Genomic DNA, 25,738 nt, shown 5'->3' on the forward strand with positions numbered 1-25,738 from the left:
CTTTTCGTCAGGCTCGGGCTTCCTGCTGCTGCTCCCGGAGGGGGTGGGGCTTTGCTCCCCCTAAACGCCAGGTGGAAAAATGTCCGGCCCCGGGACGGCTGGTGGAGCTGGAGGACAGAGGGGTGGGGCTGCGGCGGAGTGGGGAGCCTTCGAGGACAACATGCAGGTAAGGGAGAGGAGATGCGGAGGTGTTCTTCTCTTGGAGGGGGCTTAATGTAGAGTAGCTGCCGCCTCGGGTACCGTGTTGGAAACCATTGATTCTGGGTATGACATTATCAAGGTTTACAGCACTGTCCCTTTTGCCACAGTAGCCAACCAGAAAGCACACAGGCACATAAGCCAAAGTTTTCCTCTGTACCCAGACTGATATTCTAGTCCTCAATTCACGGATATCTGCACTATAGGTGAAGGTACAGATTTATTCTGTTTTCATGTATTTTTTTTAAAACCGCAATTTGCATACATTCTAATTTTGCTAAAAGTTGCTCCCAGATTGAAATCATGGAAAATGCATAAAGCCACAATTTGATACTTGACTTACTTTTTTCCTAGACTGTGCATTACAACTTGTTTTCTGGTGACAGTGGTTTTGCTAGGATGTCAGTTAACAAACTTCAGATTGCTCTTTAGGAATATGAGGGCATCTCTTTCTATTTCATAGATCTGCCCCTGTCTTAAGGAATAGGGAACGAGCAAGGAGTTGGATAACCACTGAGTCAGCTACAGAGGAAATGGGGGTGGCGGGGTGGCCTTCTGTTACCATTTGAAGAGAAATATGCATACTACTGCCAGAACTGAAAATTGTTGGGCATACCTATTAGGCCAATGAACATGGTGTTGATGTGGTTGGATTTTTAAAATGCACTCCTTCCCACCAAAGATTATATCAAACCAGATGCTGGAAAAATCAGAAGAAAAAAGAAACCCAGAAGTCAAGAGTTGCATCCAGTTGGTGACGATACCACTCCTACAGTAGCACTCCTACTCTGCTCCAGAGGGACTTTTGGGATGAGTTGAGGGAACTCCAGTGGTAGAAAGCCTCATATGGGCACCCCTCATTAGGTAGCCTGACTGGGGCCCAGAAAAAGAAACAACAGAGTTGTGCCAGCAGTGGCTGCACAGCCAAGCATACCAGGCACATGCCTAAGAGGAGAGGCAGGGCTCAGGTAGTAGGCTACACTCAGAAACAGGCTGGAGAAGGCTATCAGTGTCCTGACAGGTTGGCAGAGCACCTTCTTAAAACCTCAGGGGAAGGCAGGGCAGGTGAGGAACAGCCCAGCCAGGGAAGCCATGGGCAGGAAAAGGGGGGTATTGGAGTGTGTGCCTGCCATAGACTCTGACCCCAAAAAGATGGAGTCTGACAACTGTGTGAATGATCCAAAAATCCCACCCTAGTCCAAATGCCAGACTTCAGTAAAACCTATATGTGGAAGCAGCCATGGCCTCATCCCTTCCATTTCTGCTGATATTGCCTGTTCCTGAACAGGGTTCTATTTGAAATGATAGTTTTAGAAGAGAGCTTCACATATAGCTTGTCCAACATACCCTCCTCCAATCACTTCAACTGTCTCCTCAGTGCATCCATTGTATTGCTGTGGACAACTGTGTTCTATTCAATAGTGAATCTGTTTACTTAACTAACAGTGCAGTCACATATGCTTTGCATAGGATTGTACTGTGAAACTGTTTTCTGTAATAATGGGATTTGCAGTTGGAAGGGACCCAAAATAACTTACAACATCCTCCACTTTTCCATTTTATCTTCACAACCCCCCCCCCCCTGTGAAGTCAGTTAGGCTGGCATCATGCAGTTGACCCAGTTGGTCAGTTGGTTCCATGGTAGTGGCAGTTCAAACCTGGATCTTCCAGGTAAACAATGAACAATTGCTATGGTCTCAGAGACCCTGATCATAACAGTAATAAGTGCCTGGATAGTAGGGAATGGCTTGGCAAAAGAGAGGAAGGAGGAGAGTGAGTAATTCCATTTTCATTGGCCTGTCTGCTCTCTCCCCCCTCAGACACCTTCATCAACTGGTCATTTGGCAGGTTAGCAGAAAGAAAGGGAGAGATTAATTGTGGATCCCCTCTACAGTTGTAGGAACAAAGTAGCTTTTCTTTCTTGTGAGGAGGAAGAAGTTTGGATTTATACCTCACCTTTCTCTCCTGTAAGGAGACTCAAGGTGGCTTACAAACTCATTTCCCTTCCTCTCCCCACAACAGACACCTTCCATTTTTAGATGTCTTCGTCATCCGCATATTATTTGAATATTATTTGAAAACAGAGAAATTCTGGACTAATCCAACAACCACTACGTCAGACTACACAGAGAAGCCATTGACATCCACAAACACATGGACAATTTCAACAGAAAGGAAGAAACCATGAAAATGAACAAAATTTGGCTACCAATACTGAAAAACACTAGAATCAAGACAGTGACTAACACCACCCAGACAAAGGATGTATCTAGGCAGTAAGCAATCAAAGGGATCAAAAGGCCAGGCTACTACTATGCAATGCCATCGCTATTGATTATACTTTCTTCATGGTTACTCACATGCTAAAATGGGTGGATCCCACTCATCACATGCAAATCAAGCTTGCTAATTGCACCCGTTAAAATAGGCAAATGGTTCTTTCTCCCACCCTGGACATTCCACAGGTATATATACTCCACTTGCTTTACTACCATCAGATCCTCTGAAGATGTCAGCCACAGAGGCAAGCAAAACATCAGGAGGAAATGTCAGAGAATATAGAAAATTGGTATGCATCTTGTGAGCAGACAGATCAAAGTGATCTAGTTGACAGCTCCTTCCAGAGGAAGCACCTGTCAAAAGCCAGATGTAACTGTACAGAACCAGTACAAACCAGATAACTGACCTTCACAGTGATAGGCTGACAGATGTATAAAAGTAGAGCCTGTTCACTAGTACTGTGTCTATGGAGTTTCTGCGGAGCGTGCTGTATAACTGTTTGCTCATGTTTGTATATACCAGTGGTGGCGAACCTTTGGCACTCCAGATGTTATGCACTGCAATTCCCATCAGCCCCTGCCAGCATGGCCAACTGGCCATGCTGGCAGGGGCTGATGGAAATTGTAGTCCATAACACATCCTGAGATGCTCCAAAGGTTCGGCCACCACGGGTATATACTGTAAGATACTGTAATACTGTAAGATACTGTAAGATAAAGCCTTCTTGGAAGTAAAACTACTTCGTGGTGTGGTGTTTATTCTGCTGTGCCTAGCCTGTTGCAACTGCACTTAGCCTGCCTTGGTAACACAGGTTTCGCTGGATAAAGTCTACTCTGCGTCAGGAAATGCTACTAGAACACGGCCATACAGCCCGGAAACCACACAGCACCCCAATGATTCCGGCCATGAAAGCCTATGACAATACATCATGGACATCATTTTGAAATGAGGCCTCCAGAACTGGATGGCGTATTTCAGGTGTAACCTAGCCAATATGTTATACGCGCAACAAGATCTAAGTGACATCTCTGATAGTGATGGATGTAAATATCAATGGCGTTAAAAACAGGTTTATCCTGGATTGATGCGAACAGAATCCTTGGTCAAGAACAGATTGACTTTAAAAAAGGGCATTCCATCATAGACCATTGTATAGTCTTAAATATGGTTATCTCTAAATACATTAAGAGAGGCAAAGTCAATCTTTATACTGCCTTTCTCAATCTTAAAGGGGCCTTTGACTCAGTTACAAGAGAGCTTCTGTGGCAGAAACTTGAGGCCTTGGGTATTGATCCCAGACTTGATGGATTGATGCCTGGCATATCTCAATGGAGTTAATTCAATCCAGATTCCTCTACAAGCTATTTGGGGTCCCCCACTGTGTACATTACACTGTCCTTTGCCTTGAGGCAGGACAAAATCTACTGGAAACAAGGGCATGGGTGGATGACTCTTTCAAATTTTGGATCCAGTCCTATTCTTCTTTCTTATTGCTATTGACTCGGGGTCTCCATTTTTACTTTGCCCTTCCTGAACTAAACTCAGCTGTTCGCCCATTGGGACCCTTAATTGAATCCAAGATTTTTTTTCCCAAGAGACGATTTCCATTTACATCTCTAGAGTACCAGAAGCATGTTTTGTCGCTGCATTGTCTAATCTCTCTGAAGGGTTGCTAGAAGTTACTTGTTTGTCTGCTCCAGTTTTTTCTTTCTTGGCGCTCCAATTTAAGGCACCCTGCTCCTCCGTAACTTCAAACTGAATTATGCTCCTGAATAACTCAGTGATCCTCGCTTCATTGGGAAATGGTGGCCAATTTCTTTGGATTATTAATACTCTTGATATGTGCTGATAAGGGACTCTCACCCGGGTTTCCAGAAGACTTCTGTGGTAGAGTTTTGGTTTCCATACTTTATTTTTACTCCCTGATGGTCTCCTGGATATAGAGTTCTGCGTGTCCTTCAGAGCTTCGGCTTTTCAGCAATTTTGAGCAGATAAGCCGAATATCCTTTAGGATGCAGGAGTTGAGGACGCCTCTCAAGAGCCAGAAGAATGGCGAACTCCCCTCACGAAGCCTTCTCCTCTGCCTCAAACCTCCTCAGGAGTGGGATTTGCAGGAGGGTCGTTTACAGGTGTCCACAAGTCTTCCCAAGAGATAAGCTTTCATCTGCACACTCCAGGTAGCATAATTCCTATCATTCAGCCTTGTCACAAGTATATAGGCTGAGGATGAAGCGGCTACCTGGAAATTACTCACCAATTCGCCTTCTTCAGGATTCTGGATCACAATACAGTAATTTCAATACAGTCCTTACTCAATGAGTAAGTTTTCTCTACTGGCTGGCTGGGCCCATAACCTGTTGAAGGGTTAATGGCATGAAGTGGAGTGTTCAATCCTACGGATAGCAGAGCTGGCGCATCAATACACACTGGGAAATCACAGTAGGGAATCGTAGACGTTAACTTTGCAGCAATTCAGCTTACCACAGAAGCTATGACCTACTCATTTTATTCAGCGTCTACAGAATGTTGTTCCACAGGAACAAAGTGCGTCATCCAGCCAGACGCAAGGACAAGTGTAATCTCAACAATGCTAAGCTAAGCACAGTGCTGCCTTTTATATACAGTTGCATACTAACCCAATCCAAGCAGTCCTTCTCTCCAACTAGCAATCCCAGAATGAGAGGGCTGTGTCATGTAGGCGAACTTCAATCATTTTAGATTTTGCTGATCAGACAGTGCCCTGACATCCTGTTCATTATATAGTTACATATTAGTTTTCTGTTGGGCCATTCAGTAATATTTGAAGAAGTGAGAGCACCTGGGAAAATACATGGGAACATATATAGTTTCCCTTATTATTTCACATCAGAATGTATTGATGCACAGAGTAGTGAATCTTATCTACCGTATATACGCGCATATAAGATGAGTTTTTCAGCCCTGTTTTAAGGCAGAAAATGCCCCCTTGGCTTATACACGAGTCACTGCTTACCAGCTGGCTCTTCAGGCCTCTACCGAGGCTGGGGGCATGGTCGGGATGACCTCCCTGCAGCTGCACAGAAGTCAGCTTCTTCTTGCTGCTCCTCCTCGGCGAGGGTGAAGGGGAACCCGTGGCATTATTGGCTTCCTCGAAACTGAGGTAGGCAGCTCCTTTATTTGGGCAGTGACTCCCCCTGATGCCATTGCCCAAATAAGGAGCTCCCTCCCACTAATCCCGACGCCCTTTGGAGCTTCCCTCAACCCAGCTCGAGGAATAGATGGAGCTCCTTATTTGGGCAATGACATCAGGGGGAGTCACTGCCCAAATTAAGGAGAGCTCTCCTCACCTGGCACTCGACTTCCCACCTTCGGCTTCTATGGCAGCGCTGAAGTCAATAAGTTTGTCCCAGGTTTTGGCAGTAAAATTAGGTGCCCTCGCCATGTAACGGCTTGGCTTATACAACGGTGGCTATAGGGTACATAAATGACTGAGGATGAAATTCAGAAATTGTAGTTAGTGTCGTTTGTGCCAATTACATTTTGTGTCTGTTCTCACTTTGCTGGATGTGGTAAGAGGAACTCGTTTCTGCTTTCTCTCTAGGAATGCCCTCACTGCACCTTATCTAGAAATGCAACCCATCTTTAACTGTCCACATATTTTTCTGTTTTTCAGGGGGGGGGCTCTGCTGTCATTGATATGGAAAACATGGATGACACATCTGGTTCCAGTTTTGAAGACATGGGTGAAATGCACCAACGCATGAAGGAGGAGGAAGAGGTGGATGCAGAGGCAGCCGCTGCAGATGAGGAAGATGGAGAATTCTTGGGGATGAAGGGTTTTAAGGGACAGTTGGGTCGACAAGTTGCCGATCAGGTAATTGGAGCACTGCTTGGCCTGTTTTAGCGCTTTTGATTTGAGTATTTAAGTTATAAGTGCAGTGTAAAGATGATTGCTACATCTTCCATCTAACTGTGTAATCCTCTGGGAGCTATATCTTACTGCTGCTTCCATCTTGGGGTCTTATCTGTCTTTCTTCAACAGACAGCTTATAATCTATATAATGTATGCAGATCTCTGACTTACAGTGCAATTCTTTCTGGGTTTACTCAGAAGTAATTCCACTGTATTAAGTAGGGCATACTCTCAGGTAGGTATGCATAGGATTGAATTGTGAGCCAGTGCTAGGTTTCTGAAAACCTTAGATTGATTTATTTTAACTATTTTTAAAACATTTCACACTGCATTTTAATGCAAAACATTGCATTAAAATAACTTACAAGTCTGCTTACAGTTATTAAAGAGAGCAAAGTGAAAGTAAATAAAAAAACCAGATAAAAGCAACATATCAATTAATTTTAAGGAGCTTGCATGAATTAGTTGTTTACAAAATCAAAGCAATACCACTGTGGCTGTATGTATCAGTTGCCAGAAAGCACTGCAGGACAAAATCAACAAATCTAGGTAAGCTTGTAAAGGGGCCAACAATTGTTGAGTAGCAATGCTTTAGAAAAATAATATAGCCCAGAAAACTCCTGGCAACAGAAACAGTTTCTGTTTCTTGCTTAAGGCTTACTAAGTGTGCTGTTTGGCAAGCTATTGGCAAGGCATTCCAAAGGCATGTTAGACATGCCTGTCACTGATAGCAATCTACCTCACTTTTGAAAATGGGGCTCATAGAGTAGAACCTCTTATGATCTGAACATGGGCAGATTCTCACAGCAACAGATGATTCTCTGGTCCCAAACTAGAGGGGGGTTGAAAACCAGTACTCTGAATTGTGCAAACCAGTTGGCAGCCAGCGTGATCTAGCTCCACTTGTTCCCCAGAAGAAAATCAGCCCACACTGTGAAACTTAAGTGTCTGTATTTGACTTTTGAGTCAAAGAGTCGTGAGCTGGAGCATCCTCCTCTTTATACATGATGTGCAAATAAATCCCTTCAGCATTTCTGCCTCAGGAGATTAGCAGTAGGACAGTCCCTTCACTCTGTCAGGAGCAGTGTACTCTTGGTAAGGATCAAGCAAAGTTCTCTCATCATTCCTGACTGTCTGGATTTTTGTAAAAACATAATTTTCTAGCCTTCAACTGCAAAAATCAATGATGCTGTAGATTGGGGAAAGGGACTGTCTACCTTGCTGTATTGATTTTTGTGGAGAAAATATCAGCCTATTATAACAATTCAGTTACTCTGTAGAATTAAGAAAAAAGCTCTCAATTGGACATGTTTTTCTTTTTCTCTCTCCTAGATGTGGCAGGCTGGAAAGAGACAAGCATCGAAAGCCTTCAATCTGTATGCTAACATCGATATTCTCAGGCCTTACTTTGATGTTGAGCCAATGCAAGTTAGGAACAGGTAGTCAAACATGGCAGATGCCAGCAAATGCCAGTAAATTTTTCCTCCTGTTTCAGGTTTATCTGTTCTGCTAGAGGTTTTCATAAGATTGCCCTTTATGAATGAAGCTCTGTTAGTATCAGAGTTGCAGCCCACTCTAGAATGCCATTCCTTGCCATCAGGCATTTTTCTGTTATTAAGGATAGCAAGTCAGAACCCGCAAAGACTTGCAGGAGGAATCTCATTTTCCCCCCCCTCCCCCTCACTTGAAGGCCAAACAGGCCTAAGGTCCCTGCCCTCTCCTCTGCCTTTTACTTATAAAAACTGAAGTTTGGAATGCCATAGTTGCCCAGTAGAAGCCGCTGAGGCAAACTGTTGCTTACAATGACAGGTGCTCATTTTATTACTTTAATATATTTTAAAAAAAACATGTGTGTGTGTTTACATGCAAATATATAGAGAAAAAGAAATTTCACATTTTTTCTGCAAACCTGGGGCACTTTTCTGATTTGTACAAAGATCTGTCTTTCCATTCACAGCTCCAGACACTGGATTTAAAAAGCCAAAGATTTAGCTGTCTTCGCTATTAAGATGTAAGATAAACTATCCTTCAGTAGTCTTCGTGTGATAGGGAAAAACAGCACACAGCTCTTCTGGCTGATCACTAGATTTTGGGAGGCTGTTTGGGGGAAACAATAACAGATTTTAGCTGTACTTTCACTGCTCGAGCAGATCGTGTCAAGCTGTTTGATTTTCATTCTTTTGATAAAAATCAGGGTGTTAAGTACTGGTTGAGCAGATTCCCTGTGAAGCGTTTGCCATCAGTCCCTGTCCTCGACAGCTCATTGAGTCAAATCTACCGCATACAATATGTGAGCCCAAGACAGAAATTGCTGGTCATTTAGGCCCTTTCTGACCCCTACATGACAACTGCATGAACAACAAACAAACAACAAGGAATTTTACTTCTCTTCAGTATTTACCCCCATGGAGCAAACATGATAAGAGTTAGGTCATGTGCCCTTCTCTTCAGGGCATTATTTCCGACTTAGTATGACTGTGCATTAGTTGCAAAATAGAATTGTGGTGTTAAATTCTAACTTTGTAGAACCAGTTCTGACAAAAGGTAAATTTTGCTTATTTACATGCTTTTAAAATTCATATCCTGTCTGTTGGTGTGGCCGACGCACTGGCTGTTTCAGAATGAATGAGGGCCTATGAAATTTGTCTTTATTTGGAATCATTAACACTGTCCTGTATGCCTTGTTTTTATTCAGGTTGCTGGAGTCCATGATTCCTATGAAGATGATTAATTTTCCCCAGGTTAGCTGCTGAATCTTTGGTTTGATGTTATGTCAGAGCTGGGGTATTCTTTTTTGGTAGGAAGGGTGGGGTCTTTCCTTGTTGGAAAAATCGCTTAAACCAAGGTTTCTCAGGAAGCACCTTGGTAACCAGCTCCCACCACTCAGGACTTCCTGACAGCATCTAGACTGAACTGTTGAAAAGGCACTCTCGTAGCACAATACCAGAGCAATCATGAAATGACAGGATAAAAACCCTAGATAAAAAACCCGTGCAGTTAGCATGAGGGGAAGAGATTTAAGAGAAATATCCCAGATAAATAAGTTGCTCAAGTGAAGCCAAAAAAAGTATTTATAGAAGGGTTTATTATAAAAGATGGAAAAGAAAGGGAAGGTAGATTTAAAAGATGGTAGGAAAAAAGGCAAAAGCAAAATACAGGGGAAAGGCACAGAGCACACAGTACAGAAGTGTCCTAATAAACAATACAGTTGAACTAAGCTGCACACATGTTACAGAGGCTGGAGGAGGTTCTTCAGAGAACATGCAAAGTTCCTGGTAGTAACAAGAAACTGGAGGAGTCCTTAACTCCTACCCAACCTCCTGTGAACTTCATTTCTGCTAAAAATTGAAAACAAGACAAAATCCCAAATGTCCAGATAGTGATGGTCAATGAAACTGGACCTAAGTCAACCTGCTTTCTAAGAGTGACGAGCTCTTGGAGCAGATGGCACACAATGCCCCATCTCTGATGTCAGAGGCTACTGTTACCAATCAGAGCTGTATAAAATATATCCCATCGCCATCAAGCATGTGGTAATCACTCTGAATTTCCATGTCAAATAAGTGGTCAGGCTCAGACTGGATTGTCCCTTGTCCAAAGGAGGTTCAAGCTGGCAGGATGATCCAATGTGAAATGGAAGTGAATGGATCATTCTAATATAGCCCCAGGTGTCTGAAGATCGCAGATTCTGTAGATGATATTCTAGAGCCCTGGTAAGATTTTAGGGTTTCTGTCATATATCCCAAGAACAGGATGCTTCTAAACCCCAAGTAGTGTAGTCTTGTTCTCTGTTTAATTTCCCCCATTTATATAGAAATAATATAAGAGGTGGTGCCTTGTCTGTCTCATTGTGAACGCACACTGATGCCTTTTTAATGATGAATCATTTGGACAGAAAGCTTAGATAATATATGGCTCTCTCTTCCACTCAGATCAGGGAGCTCAGCAACCTGGGAAGTTTTCCACTGTTCATGTGTCTCGCGACTACAAACAATTCCCATGGTGGCAGGGGCTGGTGGGAATTGTAGTCCATGAACATCTGGAGAGCCACAGGTTGCAGACCCCTGATCTAGATGCAATGGAGCAGAAGACATATGTAGCTGCCTCTCTGCCATGCCTGTTCTCTACTTCCTCTAGTCATAGTCTGTCCAAATACCCATCAGTACAATAGGCTATAAGTGTTGGCATCCTCCTCTTGACAGCCCTGTACTCCCCTCCTCACTTCCTTTTGCCCACCTTGACACTGTTGATTGATCTGCTATGCTTTTACAGTGGGCTTGTGCTAGCAGAAAAGGGAAGGCATAGCTGATCTTTAAGGTTTAAGTACTTTAATGACATAGTGTTGCTGACTTGTGTTGGGCCCAGCAAGTAAGTACTTGGTGCATCAGAAATTCCAGCTCTGTTAATGTTTGTGAAATTAAACCATCTAATCTACTCTGTGCAGTAATCTTCTGTATCCCACTTTGCATAATTAAGCAACTTCAACTCCATTTTCTGGAAAGGGGCAGACAACTTTCACTTCTCATAAAATAGTGTAATAGGTTCTTTTGCTTGTTCTCTTAGAATAAATAGCTTGGAGTGTGAGGATAAGCTTGGACACTCTGGAATTAGTCTGATGCTGTTGGTTTCACACAACACTTACCAATCACTACCATTTCTCCCTCCTTTTATAGAAGATAGCTGGTGAACTTTATGGTCCCCTCATGCTGGTCTTTACCCTGGTGGCTATCTTGCTGCATGGAATGAAAACATCAGATACCATCATTGTGAGTAGAGGGACTTGGTTTTTTAAATTAATTTTATTGCTTTATTGTAATTACATACGCACAAAATCAAAGGATCCAAACAAAATCATACACAAGAAACCCAATAATCTAAAGTGAATCATAAAAGGCAAATGCGTAGATCTTGTAACATTTTTTCAGTCAAGAATGTAATAAGCAGAATCCAGTTTTTTTCTAATTTCTTCTTCAGATTCTCTGATAAAAGTCCTAATCAGCAGTACAGCAGATTTTAATTAAACCTTTCATTTATAGAAGGGATTCTGCCTTTTTCTAATTTTCCACTATCTAAGGAATCCACATCATCTTTCAAGTGCCCTAGGTGTTTTATCTTAGATTTCAAGAGATATGTTGATACATAACATTTCACTAATAAACTGGATCATAATTCTGCAAAGTAACTATTATAGAGTATTTCCAAAAGATATGAAATGTATCAGCAAATGATGAGTCACACCTCCAATGTTTATCTTGTAAAAATTAAAGGTGAGTTTGTCATGCCCCCACAGAGCCTTTGTTTATTTCCCCTTTAGTTTCCCCACAGTTAGTATGGGTTTAGCTATGTTTGTATAGTATTCAGTGGGAGGGAACCGAATTTAGTTCTGTCCCTTTAAGAAGCCCTAGGGCTGGTGTTCTATGGCAGTTATTACTCTCCAGCTTAACCCGCCTGGTCTTTATGGCAGTTAGGTGCCAAACGGAAGCTGGGTGACAGCAACAAGTTAGACAGTCCAAGATGTTATAGACTCTCAGTATTTAAGTTAAACAGTCAAAGATTTTATAGATTCACAGTATAGATGTTATAGTCTCACAGTGTTTACAATAAATTCCAGACTCCAGAAATTTTCTGCAACAAAGTAACCTTTATTTAGTTAGACTCGGGAGGAGTCAGGGTCTGTCAACATTGTTACAATTAAAGCTTTAAGTATTGAACTGTTAACTGAATCAGTGAGTCTTACATTCTGCTTTTAGCCGTGCAGGGCAATCAAATAACCACCTGGGGAGCAGAACAGTCTAACTTGAATGATTCCAGGCTCCAAAAGCAACAATTGAAAGTTTCAGTCCTGCGAGAAGCAAGGCAGGAGCCTGCAGTAAAGGAACAAAGAAAAGTCTGCCTGCAACAGTAAGAGAGATTGGTTCCTATAAGCCCTAAAGTAGCTGGGCATAGGAAAGTTGAAGTCTTCTTTGCTAGGAGCACCGGCAGAAGAGAGAGAGTGGTTCCTATAAGCCCTAAAGTAGCTGGGCATAGGAAAGTTGAAGTCTTCGCTAGGAGCACTGAAGAAGAGAGATTGGTTCCTATAAGCCCTAAAGTAGCTAGCATAGGAAAATTTCCGAAGTCTTTGCTAGGAGCAATCGGCAGAAGAGAGAGATTGATTCCTACAAGCCCCTAAATTAGCTGGGCATAGGAAAAATTGAAGTCTTCTTTGCTAGGAGCACCGCAATGCAAGAAAGAGAAGAAACTCACCAGAGCCAACAACAAGCTCTATTTCACAAAGCAATGCTAGAAATAAAAGCGTCCACTACCAAAATGTTAGCATCTTTGCAAGATCAGGTGAATGTATTGCAGCTCAAATGCTCTACATGGGCAAGACCTCCTAGCTATTTATCAATCTGGAAAATGCCTTGTACAAGAAGAAGAAATATTAAGTTGTAAGGAGACCTTACAACAACGGTACCTTTATGGAAAGGTCAGCTAAGAGATACCATTTCCTAGAGCGATGAATACATCAGAAGCCTTGGAATATCAAGACAAAGATGGAAAAGGATCAGAGAGAGAAAAGGCAAACTTCTTTAACAACATTATGCGTGTGGTTTATCCAGCAAGTTGCAGGTTGCAAGCAAGTCAACAATCAGAGATCCAGCAGCGAAGAAGAACAATCCACCAAACCAACCAGACACTGCATCCCTACCAGAGGAATAGGAAGAGGAACGTCACCGCACATTTCAAGAAAGGTTACACCTGAAGTGCCAAGCGCGTGGCAAATCTGCAAATTCAAAACCTCGCCTTCCCACATCCCACAGAACAAGAAGCATCAAGTCAGGCTCAAATTATAGCAGTGCCTCTTGTCGCTCCTAAAGATTGGCTATGGAAATGAAGATCCTGGAAGCCAAAGCCGATGCAGCGGCTGCTGCAAAACAAGTGGCAGATTTCTTCAAACTAAAAAAGAAGAAATCATTGAAGAACAAGCTCATTTGAAAGCCCAGGAAGGTCTTCAGGCAACATCAAGCTTCCAGTTGAAAAGCTCAGGAAGAGGCTCGACAAGCAAAGAAGCAGCCTTGTCAACACTAAACAAAGAGCAAAGGCAGAAAAGCTGATGACGAGCTCAAGTTTTGCAGCAAGGCCTTTAAAGAGAGTTTATTTACCTTCCGCGCTAAAGAAATAGAGGAAGACCCTATGATGAAGGTATCTTCCTATTTAATCCAACAGACATACAACCTTGAAGAAGTGACTGCTGATTCGGAAGAATTCAGAGTGACAGAACAACTTCCAGTCGTGCAATCTCCAGTGCCGGCGTTCCAGATGCTTGAAGAGCAGAAACCAGCTACATTGGTGTTCCAGATGCCCAAAGAGCAGCAACCTGTGCTGATGTTCCAGAGGCCAGAAGTGCAACACCAAGCAACTTACTTTCAACCACAGCCTAGTGTGGTGATACCAGAGGTGACCAGCCGACAGGCAGATCTGTGGAACAGTCTACCTCAAGCCAAAGAGAAGCAAGATTACCAACAAGCTCAATAATAGCGTGACAAGGTCAATAACATACACCACTCCAGTTGCAGCACATACCTCAATCCTGCAGTTCCTAGACAGGGACCAGAATTGCCTAAGATGACAACTGTTCCTGCAGTAGCATCAACTCCACAGCAGGCCTTACCAGGCCAAGAAGCAAGTTGTCAAACAACCACGCTTGTGGCATTACAGCACCTGAAAGTTCCGAGTGAACCAGTGAGAGCGATGAGAGGTTTGATGCACCCTTGCATAGTACTGCTAGGTCAGTTTATGAAGATGAAAAAACCAGTATTTAGAACATGATGAATCCATCAGTAATTCATCTGATAAATAGTAAATCTGATGCCCTGTGACCAACAGCAGGGCAGAAAACTAAGTCATGTACAGAAAGCAAAATCAGCTCGCTATAAATTCAAGGCAAGGAGAAGAGATGGTACTGAATGAGAATCTGAGATAGATTATGTGATGCCTAAGTTGATTGTTACATCCTCTGTGCAGCAAGAGGAGAGATGTGCACCAGGAAAGGAGATAGAAAACACCACAGATCCAGAAGATGATCTCATAGCAAACAGTTGGCACTCTGAGAGGTGTTCCAGACATGTCACAGAATCGAAAGTTGTTCGACAAGTTCGAGAAAATAACAGGTCAACACAAACAGGAAGTAAAGATGAAAATATCCTCTCAGAAACACACAAGAATTTCTAAAGCAGGAAGGTTGCAATGGCTTTTCAATCCACCACATCTCCATATGGAGGAGCATGGGAGAGAATGATAGGGATAATAAAAAAGACTCCTGGATGCTGTGCTTTTGCATGTTAAAGCAATCTCACACATGAAGTCTTAGTTACATTGATGGCAGAGGTAGTCTCTATAGTCAATAGTCAGCCTTTAACGCTACCTCCTCTCATCGACCCAGAAAATCCAAGCATTTTTTAACACCAGCAACTTTGTTAACTTTTAAACCTAGAGTGGACCGACATATAACTATAGCCTCAGATTTAAAAAGGAGTACACTACAAACAATGTCAACAGGTGCAGTCTTGGGCTAAGGCATTCTTGGAAGAGATGGAAGAGAATATTTTGCCATTGTTACAAAAAAAGAAGCAAAATGGGAAGAACCCCAACCAGATCTTCAAGTAGGAGACGGTCTTGATGAAGGAAAGAATCTCCATGGAGGTTCTGGGCCATTGGACATTGTGGTAGAAGTAGTTCCAGGAGGGGACCACAAAGTGCTAAAGCGAAAGAAGACAACTAAAGCAACAGGTGAAGAAGAGATTGGTCGAAATTGAAAGCCACAGTTCAGCTTTCCAGTATAAGACGGAGATGGCTGCCTTCCTTTACATGATGTGGCAGCTCAACTCAACAAACATATTCCAGGAAATAACTCTGAAAGCTTCCAGACCCCACAGTGTGGCAACAGACAAACATGAAAGGAGAGACTCTCTTTGTAAAGCGATGGATAAATGTCTTGTGGAAAACGGCCCATTTCAAGTTACCAATGACTTTTAACCCTGATTTTAAGAATGAAGATGGAGATTCTTGCTTTATTCAGAGTTCCTAACCAATGAACTTCCAGTGAACCACAAGCAGTTTGAATTTCGCAATCAAGATTGTTAGGAAGTTTATAGTTATAGGTAGCATAGAAGTTTACAGTTAGCATAGTTGATATTATGTATTAGGGATAGATAGTTATTAAGAGTAGTGCAGTAAGAATAGTTAACATATGGTTAATTTGGAAGTTGATAAAGGTAAAACTTCCAGGAGGAAGTTTTAGGCTGGGAGTGTCATGCGCCCACAGAGCCTTTTGTTTATTTCCCTTTAGTTTCCCCTCAGTTAGTAAGTATGGGTTTAGCTATGTTTGTATAGTATTCAGTGGGAGGGAACCGAATTTAGTTCTGTCCCTTTAAGAAGCCCTAGGGCTGGTGTTCTATGGTGCTATTACCCAGCAACCCGTCTGGTTTTGGCAGTTAGGTGCCAACGGAAGCTGGGTGACAGCAACATCAGGTTAGACAGTCCGCTAAGATGTTATAGACTCTCAGTATTTAAGTTAAACAGTCAAAGATTTTATAGATTCACAGTATAGATGTTATAGTCTCACAGTGTTTACAATAAATTCCAGACTCCAGAAAGTTTCTGCAACAAAGTAACCTTTATTTAGTTAGACCCAGGGTCTGTCAACATTGTTACAATTAAAGCTGTAAGTATTGAACTGTTAACTGAATCAGTGAGTCTTACATTCTGCTTTGGCCAGGTGCAGGGCACCTAAATAACCACCTGGGGAGCAGAACAGAGTTCTATCTAGTCTTTGGGAAGTCAGTTACCAATGAAAAAAATCAGTCTGGAGCTAACCATTTCCCAGATCCAACCCCATTATTTCATACCAGTGGTAATCTCTAAGGTCTCCTATTTTAAAAAAATATAACATAAGGGGCTATTATCTAGACTAAGAGTTACCGCTAGCAGCCTGGCAGTTCTGTTAAAAGTTTTGACTAACATCCGTACTGCTCTTCTGCAGAGGGAAGGCACTCTGATGGGTACAGCAATTGGCACCTGCTTTGGTTACTGGCTCGGAGTTTCCTCTTTCATCTATTTCCTGGCATACCTATGCAATTCTCAGATCACCATGGTGCAAATGTTGTCACTGTTGGTAAGTAAGAATATGCCTCCTCTCACTAGTTGAGCCTTCAGAATTAACTAAGGCAGGGGTGTCAAACTCATTTGTTAGGAGGGCTGGATATGACATAAATGTGGTTTGTTTAGGCCAGGCTGTTGTTGGGGGGTGGCTGCCTCAGCCCCAGAACAGCACTGGGGATAGGGGTGCCTGGACTGGCTAAGCCAGGGGTCTGCAACCTGCGGCTCTCCAGATGTTCATGGACTACAATTTCCATCAGCCCCTGCCACCATGGCCAATTGTAGTCCATTAACATCTGGCGAGGCGCAGGTTGCAGACCCCTGGGCTAACCTGTAGAATGTGGGGAGGGGAGTGCCTTGAGGGGGCTTATCAGGCCTACAAGCCAGCTGAGGCAGACCCCCTTGTTCCCAGTCAGACACGCTTGGGAGCAAAGGGGGTTGCTTCAAGCTGGTTCACGGGCCTGATATGCCCCCTCAAGGGGATGGATCTGGCCCTGTGGCCAATGCTTGGCATATTTGGACTTGGGAATAAAATTGCCTCTCTCATAGGGGAGAGACCATGGTTCGGTGGTAGAACATCTGCTTTGCATACAGGTTCAATCTCTGGCACCTGCAGTTAAAAGAACCAGGATGTGAAAGATCCTGAGGTCCCAGAGGGGTGTTTTCAGTCAGAGTAGACAGTACTGCCCATGATCATTCAGTGTCCTAGTCAGTATATGGCAGCTTCATGTGTTTATATTTGCCTTTTCTCTTTTGCTTGAGTTTCCTCTGATGGCCTTTTATTCCATATCCCATGCTGGACGCTGGCAGTGAAAGAAGGTAATACTAGTTAGCTTCCAGGCAAAAAATTAATTAACATTTTCAAGTGCATTTGGTAATTCATTAATCAGCCAGGGCTGCCTGGGGCATAACTTAACATTTTCTGTGTCAGGGAAGCATAATTCTGCCAGTCGTCTTCAGCTCATTGATCTGTGTCACTTCTGAAGCCAGTGCTGTTGAAGGGAGAATATGCAGTAAAAACGTATTTATTTACTTTTGTCTGGGAGTTCTCTCACTGCTTTGGCTGCTCTCATTGCATGTTTCTTCCCTTACAGGGCTATGGCCTTTTTGGGCATTGCATCACCCTGATTGTCACCTACAATATCCATTTTCACTCCCTCTTTTATATCTTCTGGCTGGGCATTGGTGGGCTGTCTACACTACGAATGGTAAGCTGTTTTAGACATAACAGAATTGTGTAATGGTTCCTCTTAGCAGGGCCAATTGAGAATGTGCATGTGATATCATCTCTTTTCTGTAAAGAGTTCCATAGTGGACCATCCCCTCAGGCTAAAGAATCTTACTTTCTCTCCTCATTGGTTTAGTAGGTTGCATCAGCCGTGTATTTATTTGCTTCATTTATATTCTGCCTTTCTGCATTCATGCTGGTCTTTGGTTCAGGATTGTTGCCTACAGCAAAGGATTTTTAAAGGCCCTTTAGCCTCTTTCAGGGTTACACATAATTTGTCATTCAAAGTACGTTAGATTTGATTACATAACACTAAAACATTTGGTGGTTATTGTTGTCATCAGGAGAAAGAACACTGATTTCAAAGATTGTTGGCTCTGATTTGTGATGGGGAAAATGTTTCACTGTTTTAAGCTGAAGACGGGATGTGCTTAGGCCAATGATAACCTTGGGTCTAAAATATGTTCTTTTTTTGAAGTGGAGAGGGTTCAGTTTCCATCCCCAGCTTAAAATAAAATGAGATGAAACTGCTTGATGCTTAGTTTGTGCCAAATGTTACATTCTGAGAGATCTCTGCTAAATCCTGATGGTACTCAAAATCATAGTTGCACCCCCTGGTGCGAGTGAAAACCAGTTATTGGAAGGAGAGAATGAAAGGTGAAAAAATTATTTATTTGTTTGAAAGCCTCAGTATTTTTCTGAGTTCTGAATTCTGTACTGAAAGATCAAGCCAGGGGAACTGCTATAACTTTCTTAAGCACCTTCATTTTGTATCATGGGAAGGGTTTTTTGCCAAAATTTGAGAGGTCTACATTACTGTTTTTCCTAGGTTGCTGTGCTCGTGTCGCGCACAGTGGGGCATACACAGCGACTTATCCTGTGTGGAATGCTTGCTGCCCTGCACATGCTGTTCCTTCTTTATTTGCACTTCGCTTATCATAAGGTTGTGGAAGGTAAGATAAAATATGTTTTGATTCTAGAAAAACATAGGTTGGATCAAGCAGTAAAAAAGTGTTAGTTTCCCCCTCATTGCTCATCCCCTTCTCCCTGGCATGTGGCTGCACTGTGTTTGTGAGGCTCTCCCACTGCTCGAAGAGGAGTTTTGGGAGTAACTGCAGGCTGCTTGAGAAAGATGAAGTTCATCACTTTCCCTGCACTCTTTTGTTGGATGCCTCCAGAGTCTTTCCCAGCGAAATACCAGTTCCATTTTTTATCCTCTTGGAGCCGCAGTTTCAAATGCCTGGGTTTGAAAACCTCATTCCCTCCCCCGTCTTAGAACAGTATGAAAAATATTGACTTCCCTTTATGCATAATTTTTATATACGGCAAAGGTGTGTACATTGTCATATGTGATGAACCGGCTAGTTTTTCTTCCCATGCACGTTGTGATATCCCTGTAGGAAGCTCATCATGGGGAGAGGCAGTCTCGTTTTCCCTTGTTAACTCTTCTCACATGAATTTATAGTAACAATCATGTAGGAAGTCTCAAATGATTTGTTTGTAATCTGATTGTTGATGTTGGCTGGGCAGGAGTGTGCCTCACTCAGGGGAGATTTGATGTGTACCTAAAGTGGTCAGGATTTTATTCTGTTACCACCTACAGAGGAAGGGGATACAGTTTCCATACCTTGTGGTTGGTCACTGTTGGCACTTTGTCCTTACACACAGCCTTGTATCTCCTAAAAAAATACAAGCTTTTGTACTCTTACTCTGAATCAGCTAAAATCTTCCACTGTCCCTTGGCCATTATCACAACCTTTACAAGGTCAGATTAATTTCCATCATTGCACCTATTCATTTAAGCACTATTCTAAGTTAATCTGCTAACATAGGTTACAAGCCTAGTTATCCCATGGTTCCAGACAGCTTCACAGTTGCAACTCAAAACCCATTCTCCTTTAACAGACTGCAAATTTAATATTAAGAAAAATAATGTCCAACTCCAATCCGATTTACACTTCCTGTAAGGTAAAATGTATGTGTACAGAAAAGAAGCAAATATCAGTCCTGAGACAGCAGGGGATAGAAGCAGTTAGATGAAATATGACATGCATTGATATAGAGGCAAAGTAGGCTTGTATTAACTTGCCGTGTTGTTCTTCTCACTCACAGGCCTCCTGGACACATGGGAAGGACCCAACATTCCTCCCTTTCAGAGAGTTGCCAGAGACATTCCAGCTGTTTCCTCCGCTGTACTGAATACAACAGCCAAAACCGTTGCAGTGGCCTTGTAGCCCTGTGGACTCTGGCCTGCTATCTCTGCCTCTGTGTAGGTTGTACATTCTGCTGCTGTTGCCAGGAAAAAGGGACAAAGTAACAGAAGCAGGACTTGGTTTCATCTGCAGATCTCCTTTTGGAAATGATGGCTGCGTGCTCCTGAGCGTGTTTCGGAGGAACTGTTTTTTCCAGCTTCCACCCAGTGTGCTTGGTAGAGCTGATCTCCTAGCCTATGCACATTTAGCTGAGATTGCGAAGCTTGGTCACTTTGATCCCCATACCCTTTGTGCTAGCTGTCGTCTCTTTGGTTTATGTACTTGTGCTCTTCTTTTGTCAAAAGAATAATTAAATTAAATGGATGTTAGTTCTGAGCAATCTCTTCCATATAGTCTGGTTCATAAGCCTAGAAGAGCAGATGGTTCTGTGCTGCTTTACATCTTTATTTTAAAATTCTGAGCCAACCTGGGGGTATAAATTCTCTCATCCAAGATACATTTTTTTCTTCCGTAGAAGCATAATTCAGCTTTTGCTGAGGCAAACAGCAGCCAGTCAGTTTCCTTTCCTGTTAGTTCATGACAGCTTTTCTGTGTTCTGTATAGTGTGAGTTAGTCATGGTTATTATTTCTAAATTGCATTCCACTACATTGCCTTGCATATTGAGACTGACGTGCTTGGGTTACTCTTACTTTCCTTCATAGTGTGATAGACTGAAGTCAGATATCAAGTTCAGGGGCATACACAGCTTTTTGGTGTGCTCTCTTGGTTCCTGCCTCCTCCCCCCAAGCAGACAGTTTGATGCAAAATTTTGGCATTTCATCATGCTCCAGTTCACTGTGGGTTCAACTGCAGGAACCCTGTCAAAACTGGTTTATTCCCCACAACTCAGAATTCTAAAACTTGCTGAACCGTGCTAGTTGTAAGAAGCCCAGCATACCATCTTTAAAATCCACACCACATCTTGTGTAAAAAGAGAAGTTTTAACCTGTAGGTGAGACTATCATTGCTTTTGCTATGCAATTGCTAATAAGGTCACTCTTTTGTATGCAGCATTTGTCCACTGCTACTAGATTACAAAGCATGATCAGTTTATTTTTCCACTATGATCTAGTTTTCTTTTAAGTTAGTAACTATTTAACCAGGTATATAGAAAAAAATAAGGAACCCCATGGCACAGAATGGTAAATTGCAATCAAAGCTCTGCTCATAACCCGAGTTCGATTCCAACAGAAGTTAGTTTCAGGTAGCTGGCTCAATGTTGACTCAGCCTTTGATCCTTCCAAAATTGATAAAATGAGTACCCAGCTTGCTGGGAGTAAAGTGTAGGTGACTGGGGAAAGCAATAGCAAAGTGCCCAATAAACATAGTCTGTCTAATAAATGTTTTGAGGTGATGTTATCCCTTGGGTCAGTAATGACCCTGTGCAGGGGACCCTTATTTATTGACATTTAATAATAATAGTGTAAATACCTGAACAAATAGTATCAGAAAAATAAAATACATTTACCACTGACCTATAGCATATAAGCAAACAATACTGTTTGCTTATCCGAACTCAGAAGAGTTCGGATGCAGTGTGATAAAAGCCAACAAAATCCAGCAAAATAATTGCACTGGTTAAAAAAATCTTACTAGTTGAAGTTTTGTATGGGTTATGCAGGCACATAGTAGTTGTTGCCTACAAAAACTGAAGATCGCTGGATTATAAAAGTTAGTACTACCTGTGGAATAACTCATAATATCAACCAACACAGAAAACAATGGTATATAAAACTGGATCTACCAAGAGGCTTCCCATGGTTTTGTCTTGAGGCTTTCAGCAAGAAGTATGGTAAACTATATTGGTAAAAAGTACAAAAAAATGTTATTTCTCTATGTGGCATATCCAATCCATTCACAGCCTAGGATTTGCCACAGTGGCAGAGGTGTATATGGGCATTTTTACAGATTGTACTATGAGAATTGGGTGTGCCAATTGAACAAATGCATCCAAAACCTGACAAGTTGTTGTTGGCCCAATAAAAAGCAATGCATAGTTAATGAAAATTTGGCTCACCCTATCCTGAGGATTCAGAGCAGGTTTGAACAGAGAAAGTATGTGAGTGCCTTCATAAATCATAGTTTTTAAAACAATTTAGAGTAACTTTGCTGTAGACTTTTAAAAACCCCGCTGTCAGTCTTGTATCCCTTTGCCTTTTGTCCAAGTTAACATCTATCTACCCAATTCAATTTTTCCCATTTCTGTTTGCTTTCACCTATCTTACTGCATCCTTGACAAAGGTTTACATCTAAAGAACCATAGGTGGGATTTTACCTTTGTAATCTGCCTCCCTGCTGCATCTGCTTGTGACTACTTGAAAGTGGAGGGGGAGGGACTGCCAAGTGAAATGCAGTACAGTTCAGTAGGCTGTAACTAGTGAAGGGGGAAAAGGCTTGTGTAAATCAAAGTGCCTTCTGCTCACACAAGGGAGCTCTTCGGAAGATCAAAACTGTAACATTCCATCAGCAAGCATTTTCTAGCTCATATCCACATTCCAAAATGGGTATAAGTTCAGTTCCATAGCCAATCATTTAATGGGACCTAAGAGGTTTATGTCCTTTTAAGTCCTAGGCTTAATGAAAATGTCTGCAGTTGCCTGCCAAGCAGTAATGAACAGTTCTTGATGGAGCCTGGAAGCATCCCTAGAGTCCCCATTGCAGCACGATTCTGTCTAATAATAGTCTTATCTAATAGAACATAATTTAATTGAAAATTGCATCCAATTTTGTCCCAGAAGTGCAGCATCTGTATCTCAAATAACTTATATCAGCCCGAAGAACCAAAAAAGATGTGGCTGATTCACCTTGGCAACCAACCTTCTCCCATGTTCTGGTTTTCATTTGAAAATCCAACTTCTGATGAAGGTTTTCATTGCTTTAGATCCTTCAGAGGTAGTTGTGCTTTTACATTGCTTTTTCAAAAATGCTATAAATGACCTTCCACATAAGGTGATCTTAGAAAAATATTCCCATAGTAACTCTTCTTTTGCTTCATCAGCCGCTGCCTGGCTAGCAAAGGGACATGCAGATGCATGCTACAAAGAGGGTGAAATATTTTTAATGCAACGCCTCAGAGGACCAGTTGAAGGAAGCAAGAAGCCTGTTACATAAGACATGTCCACTGCCAGTATAGTACACTGTGGTTTCTCCAGTGGAACTGTGGGACGTCTGTGATCACATTAGTGTCTCTGACACAGGGATCAACTGAATTCAGTTGTGCATGAAATACTTTTTGTTCTAGAATCCCTGTCAGGCCTCTGTATTTTAGACTGACAAAACAAGGGTGTATTCTCAGGATCTCTTAACTGTTAAAGCACAGTGTTAGGCAACCCAGAGTTTGCACACTTGCACACAAGAAGCAAAATAATTCCTTTTGAGGTTACATCTTAATATGAAAATATGCCTTCTTTAATCTGTATGTCTTATTGAGATTAAGCTTCAGGGGTTTACAGAGTATATGATAACCTTTAATTCTGTTCTCTACCAGATGCTGCCTTAAATACTTTTTAAATACTATGAAAGATTCCAAAAATCGCTATTCCCTTGTTAAATGTCAAGCTGATCTATTCTGCTTTTGTGATGTTTCATTCATCGTTGTGGCCTCGGTGCAGTCCCATGTGCACAGACCAGCCGTGGAGCTTTTTGATAGCAATTTAGGAGCTTTAAATCGCTTATTGGGTGCTCCCCGCCTCCTGTCACAGCCTGGACTAGCCCAGTCTCCACCCAGGTCACGTGACCGGGGAGGAAGGGCACACCCTTCCCTCCAGATCTTTGATGCTAAGAAGAGCAGAGGTGATTTTGACTCCTCTGATAGCTGAGCTTGGTCGAGGCTGACAGGAGTCTTCAGAATGGCTTTTGTGGACTAAGGTGTTCTGGTTGTATTTTGTTTTCAGTTTATGAAGTTGGTGTAGTTCTGTTAATTTTACTTTATTTTCAGTTTATTCAATTACTGTTGTTCTGTTTGTTCGTTCTGCTTTATTTTGAGGGTTTACTGTGCTAAATGTTTTTGGCTGTGCCACCTTGTACTTGAGGCAAAATAGCACCAGCAGAACTGCCGAGTTTGTGGCTCATCTTTATCAGAGCAGAAGACACCAGCTGAAGATATCACCTGATATTCTCTGCCTGTTTTGCCACCCATAACCCAGATCTTATTGGCAAAGTGCCTGGGTTGTTATCTGGACCTGGATTCTTTTTCTGGCTTGCTGTTCTCTTTTTTTTTGGTCAGTGAGCTGCCTTGGGTGAAACACAAGCCTTCCTTCAAGTTGCCACTTGTGAACTTTGAAGAGTAAAAGGGTTTCATGGTTTCCTACTTCTTCATCTCTTGTATCTATACAGGAGCTCTTACTTGGAGCTGGGACCCAGTTTTAGCAAATTAGTTATATATGGAAAGCTGTCAACTTCTGTGGTTTATTACCGTAATTATCAATCACCTTTCATCCACACTGGCATTTCCCATCATTAATTGCAGGCTAAGTTCTAACCATCATCTCTGGTCTTCCTTTTTCTCCTTGGTACAAAGCGCCTTTGCATGTCATAATCCATTGGCCAGTCAGAACTGGATCATAGTAGGAGCTTACACTTTGTTCCCTTGCATTTAATTAATCTTCTAGAGCTACAGTCAAGGAACTCCAGCACAATATGCTTGCTGAAGTAAGCAAAGCTTCTTTGTAAAAAATATCTTGCCTGCCAGGCTGTTCCTTAATGCCAGCTGAAAAAGCAGAATTAGACCACAAAGTCCTAGGGGCGGGAACTGCATCACTTAACATATTGTTCAGCCTTCCTAGCATATGCTGAACTTTATGCCAGGGAAGGTTCTTCAGTTTCCTGAGTCTTTTTCCATTCTCTCTCTTAGTATGACTGATCACAAATAAAAGTAGGTCATGTGGCTCAGGGCTCTTGATGCTCCTGGTGGCTGATAGTAGTTTTATATATATCTTATATTCTAACATTCAAGTGTGAGCCCATCTGCAGATCAGAGCCACAATGAGACAGTTCTGTAAACTCAAGGGACCTCCCCCCAGGTTTGCAGAAAGATCTTAAAATGTTTTTAAAAATACATTGGGGTGTAAATCCCTGCAAAACAAAAACAAAATATTTGTCTGTACACATGCTCTGTTGGCAGAGTACAAGATCCATGGTGGTGATGGCGGCAGGGATTTGGAATTGCACCAGGCCCAATGGCACAGGCTGGAAATGGTGCTGTGCCTGGTGGCCAAGGCTGTGGGGGAGGTGGTCCATGAGCCGCAGCAGCCCCAGCGGTGGTGGTGATGGGGGTCAGGGATCTGTGCTGGGCCTGGAGGTGCTGATGGGAGAAAGAAAGCTAAGAGGGAGAAAGGAACCCCGCCCCCATGAGTATTTCAGCTTTTCCCTGCGTGTATCACAGCTTTCCTCTTGTGTGTGTATTAAACCCCCAATGATGTGTTGCTATTTGTATGCTTCAACAGCAGTGAAAAATGATGGGTTGATGGCAATACTACTCAGTGAGTCACCCAAAGGATACCTTGTGTACCCGTTGTAATCCATGGGCTGTTTGCTGATTGAGAAGGCTTGGCACTATCATGTGCTCAGCTGATCTGCAGTGTTCTGTTACTCCACCAAAGGATATTTCCCCAAGATTTATAATCTCTTATTGGCTTTAGTTAGATCACATGATCTCCTAGAACAAAATTCCCTGACCTTTAGATCCATGCAATTGGTCCTTATTCCTTTGCTTTTATTACAAAACGGCAAAAGTCTTTATTTTTCAGTTG

General features: G+C 42.3%; 1 protein-coding gene across 1 annotated transcript; it reads left to right on the top strand.

Annotated features, from left to right (window-relative positions):
* The first annotated feature begins 29 nt into the window (after positions 1–29).
* YIPF3 (Yip1 domain family member 3) lies at positions 30–20,323 on the top strand. Its single transcript, XM_048483670.1, has 9 exons — positions 30–166; positions 6,131–6,331; positions 7,703–7,809; positions 9,066–9,111; positions 11,044–11,136; positions 16,392–16,523; positions 17,602–17,715; positions 18,565–18,688; positions 19,848–20,323. The coding sequence occupies exons 1-9, from the start codon at positions 80–82 to the stop codon at positions 19,967–19,969; spliced, it is 1,026 nt and encodes a 341-aa protein (XP_048339627.1). The 5' UTR covers positions 30–79; the 3' UTR covers positions 19,970–20,323.
* The last annotated feature ends 5,415 nt before the right edge of the window (positions 20,324–25,738 follow it).

Source organism: Sphaerodactylus townsendi, linkage group LG01, assembly GCF_021028975.2.
Source record: "Sphaerodactylus townsendi isolate TG3544 linkage group LG01, MPM_Stown_v2.3, whole genome shotgun sequence".
In the NCBI taxonomy this organism is placed as follows: Eukaryota; Metazoa; Chordata; class Lepidosauria; order Squamata; family Sphaerodactylidae; genus Sphaerodactylus; species Sphaerodactylus townsendi.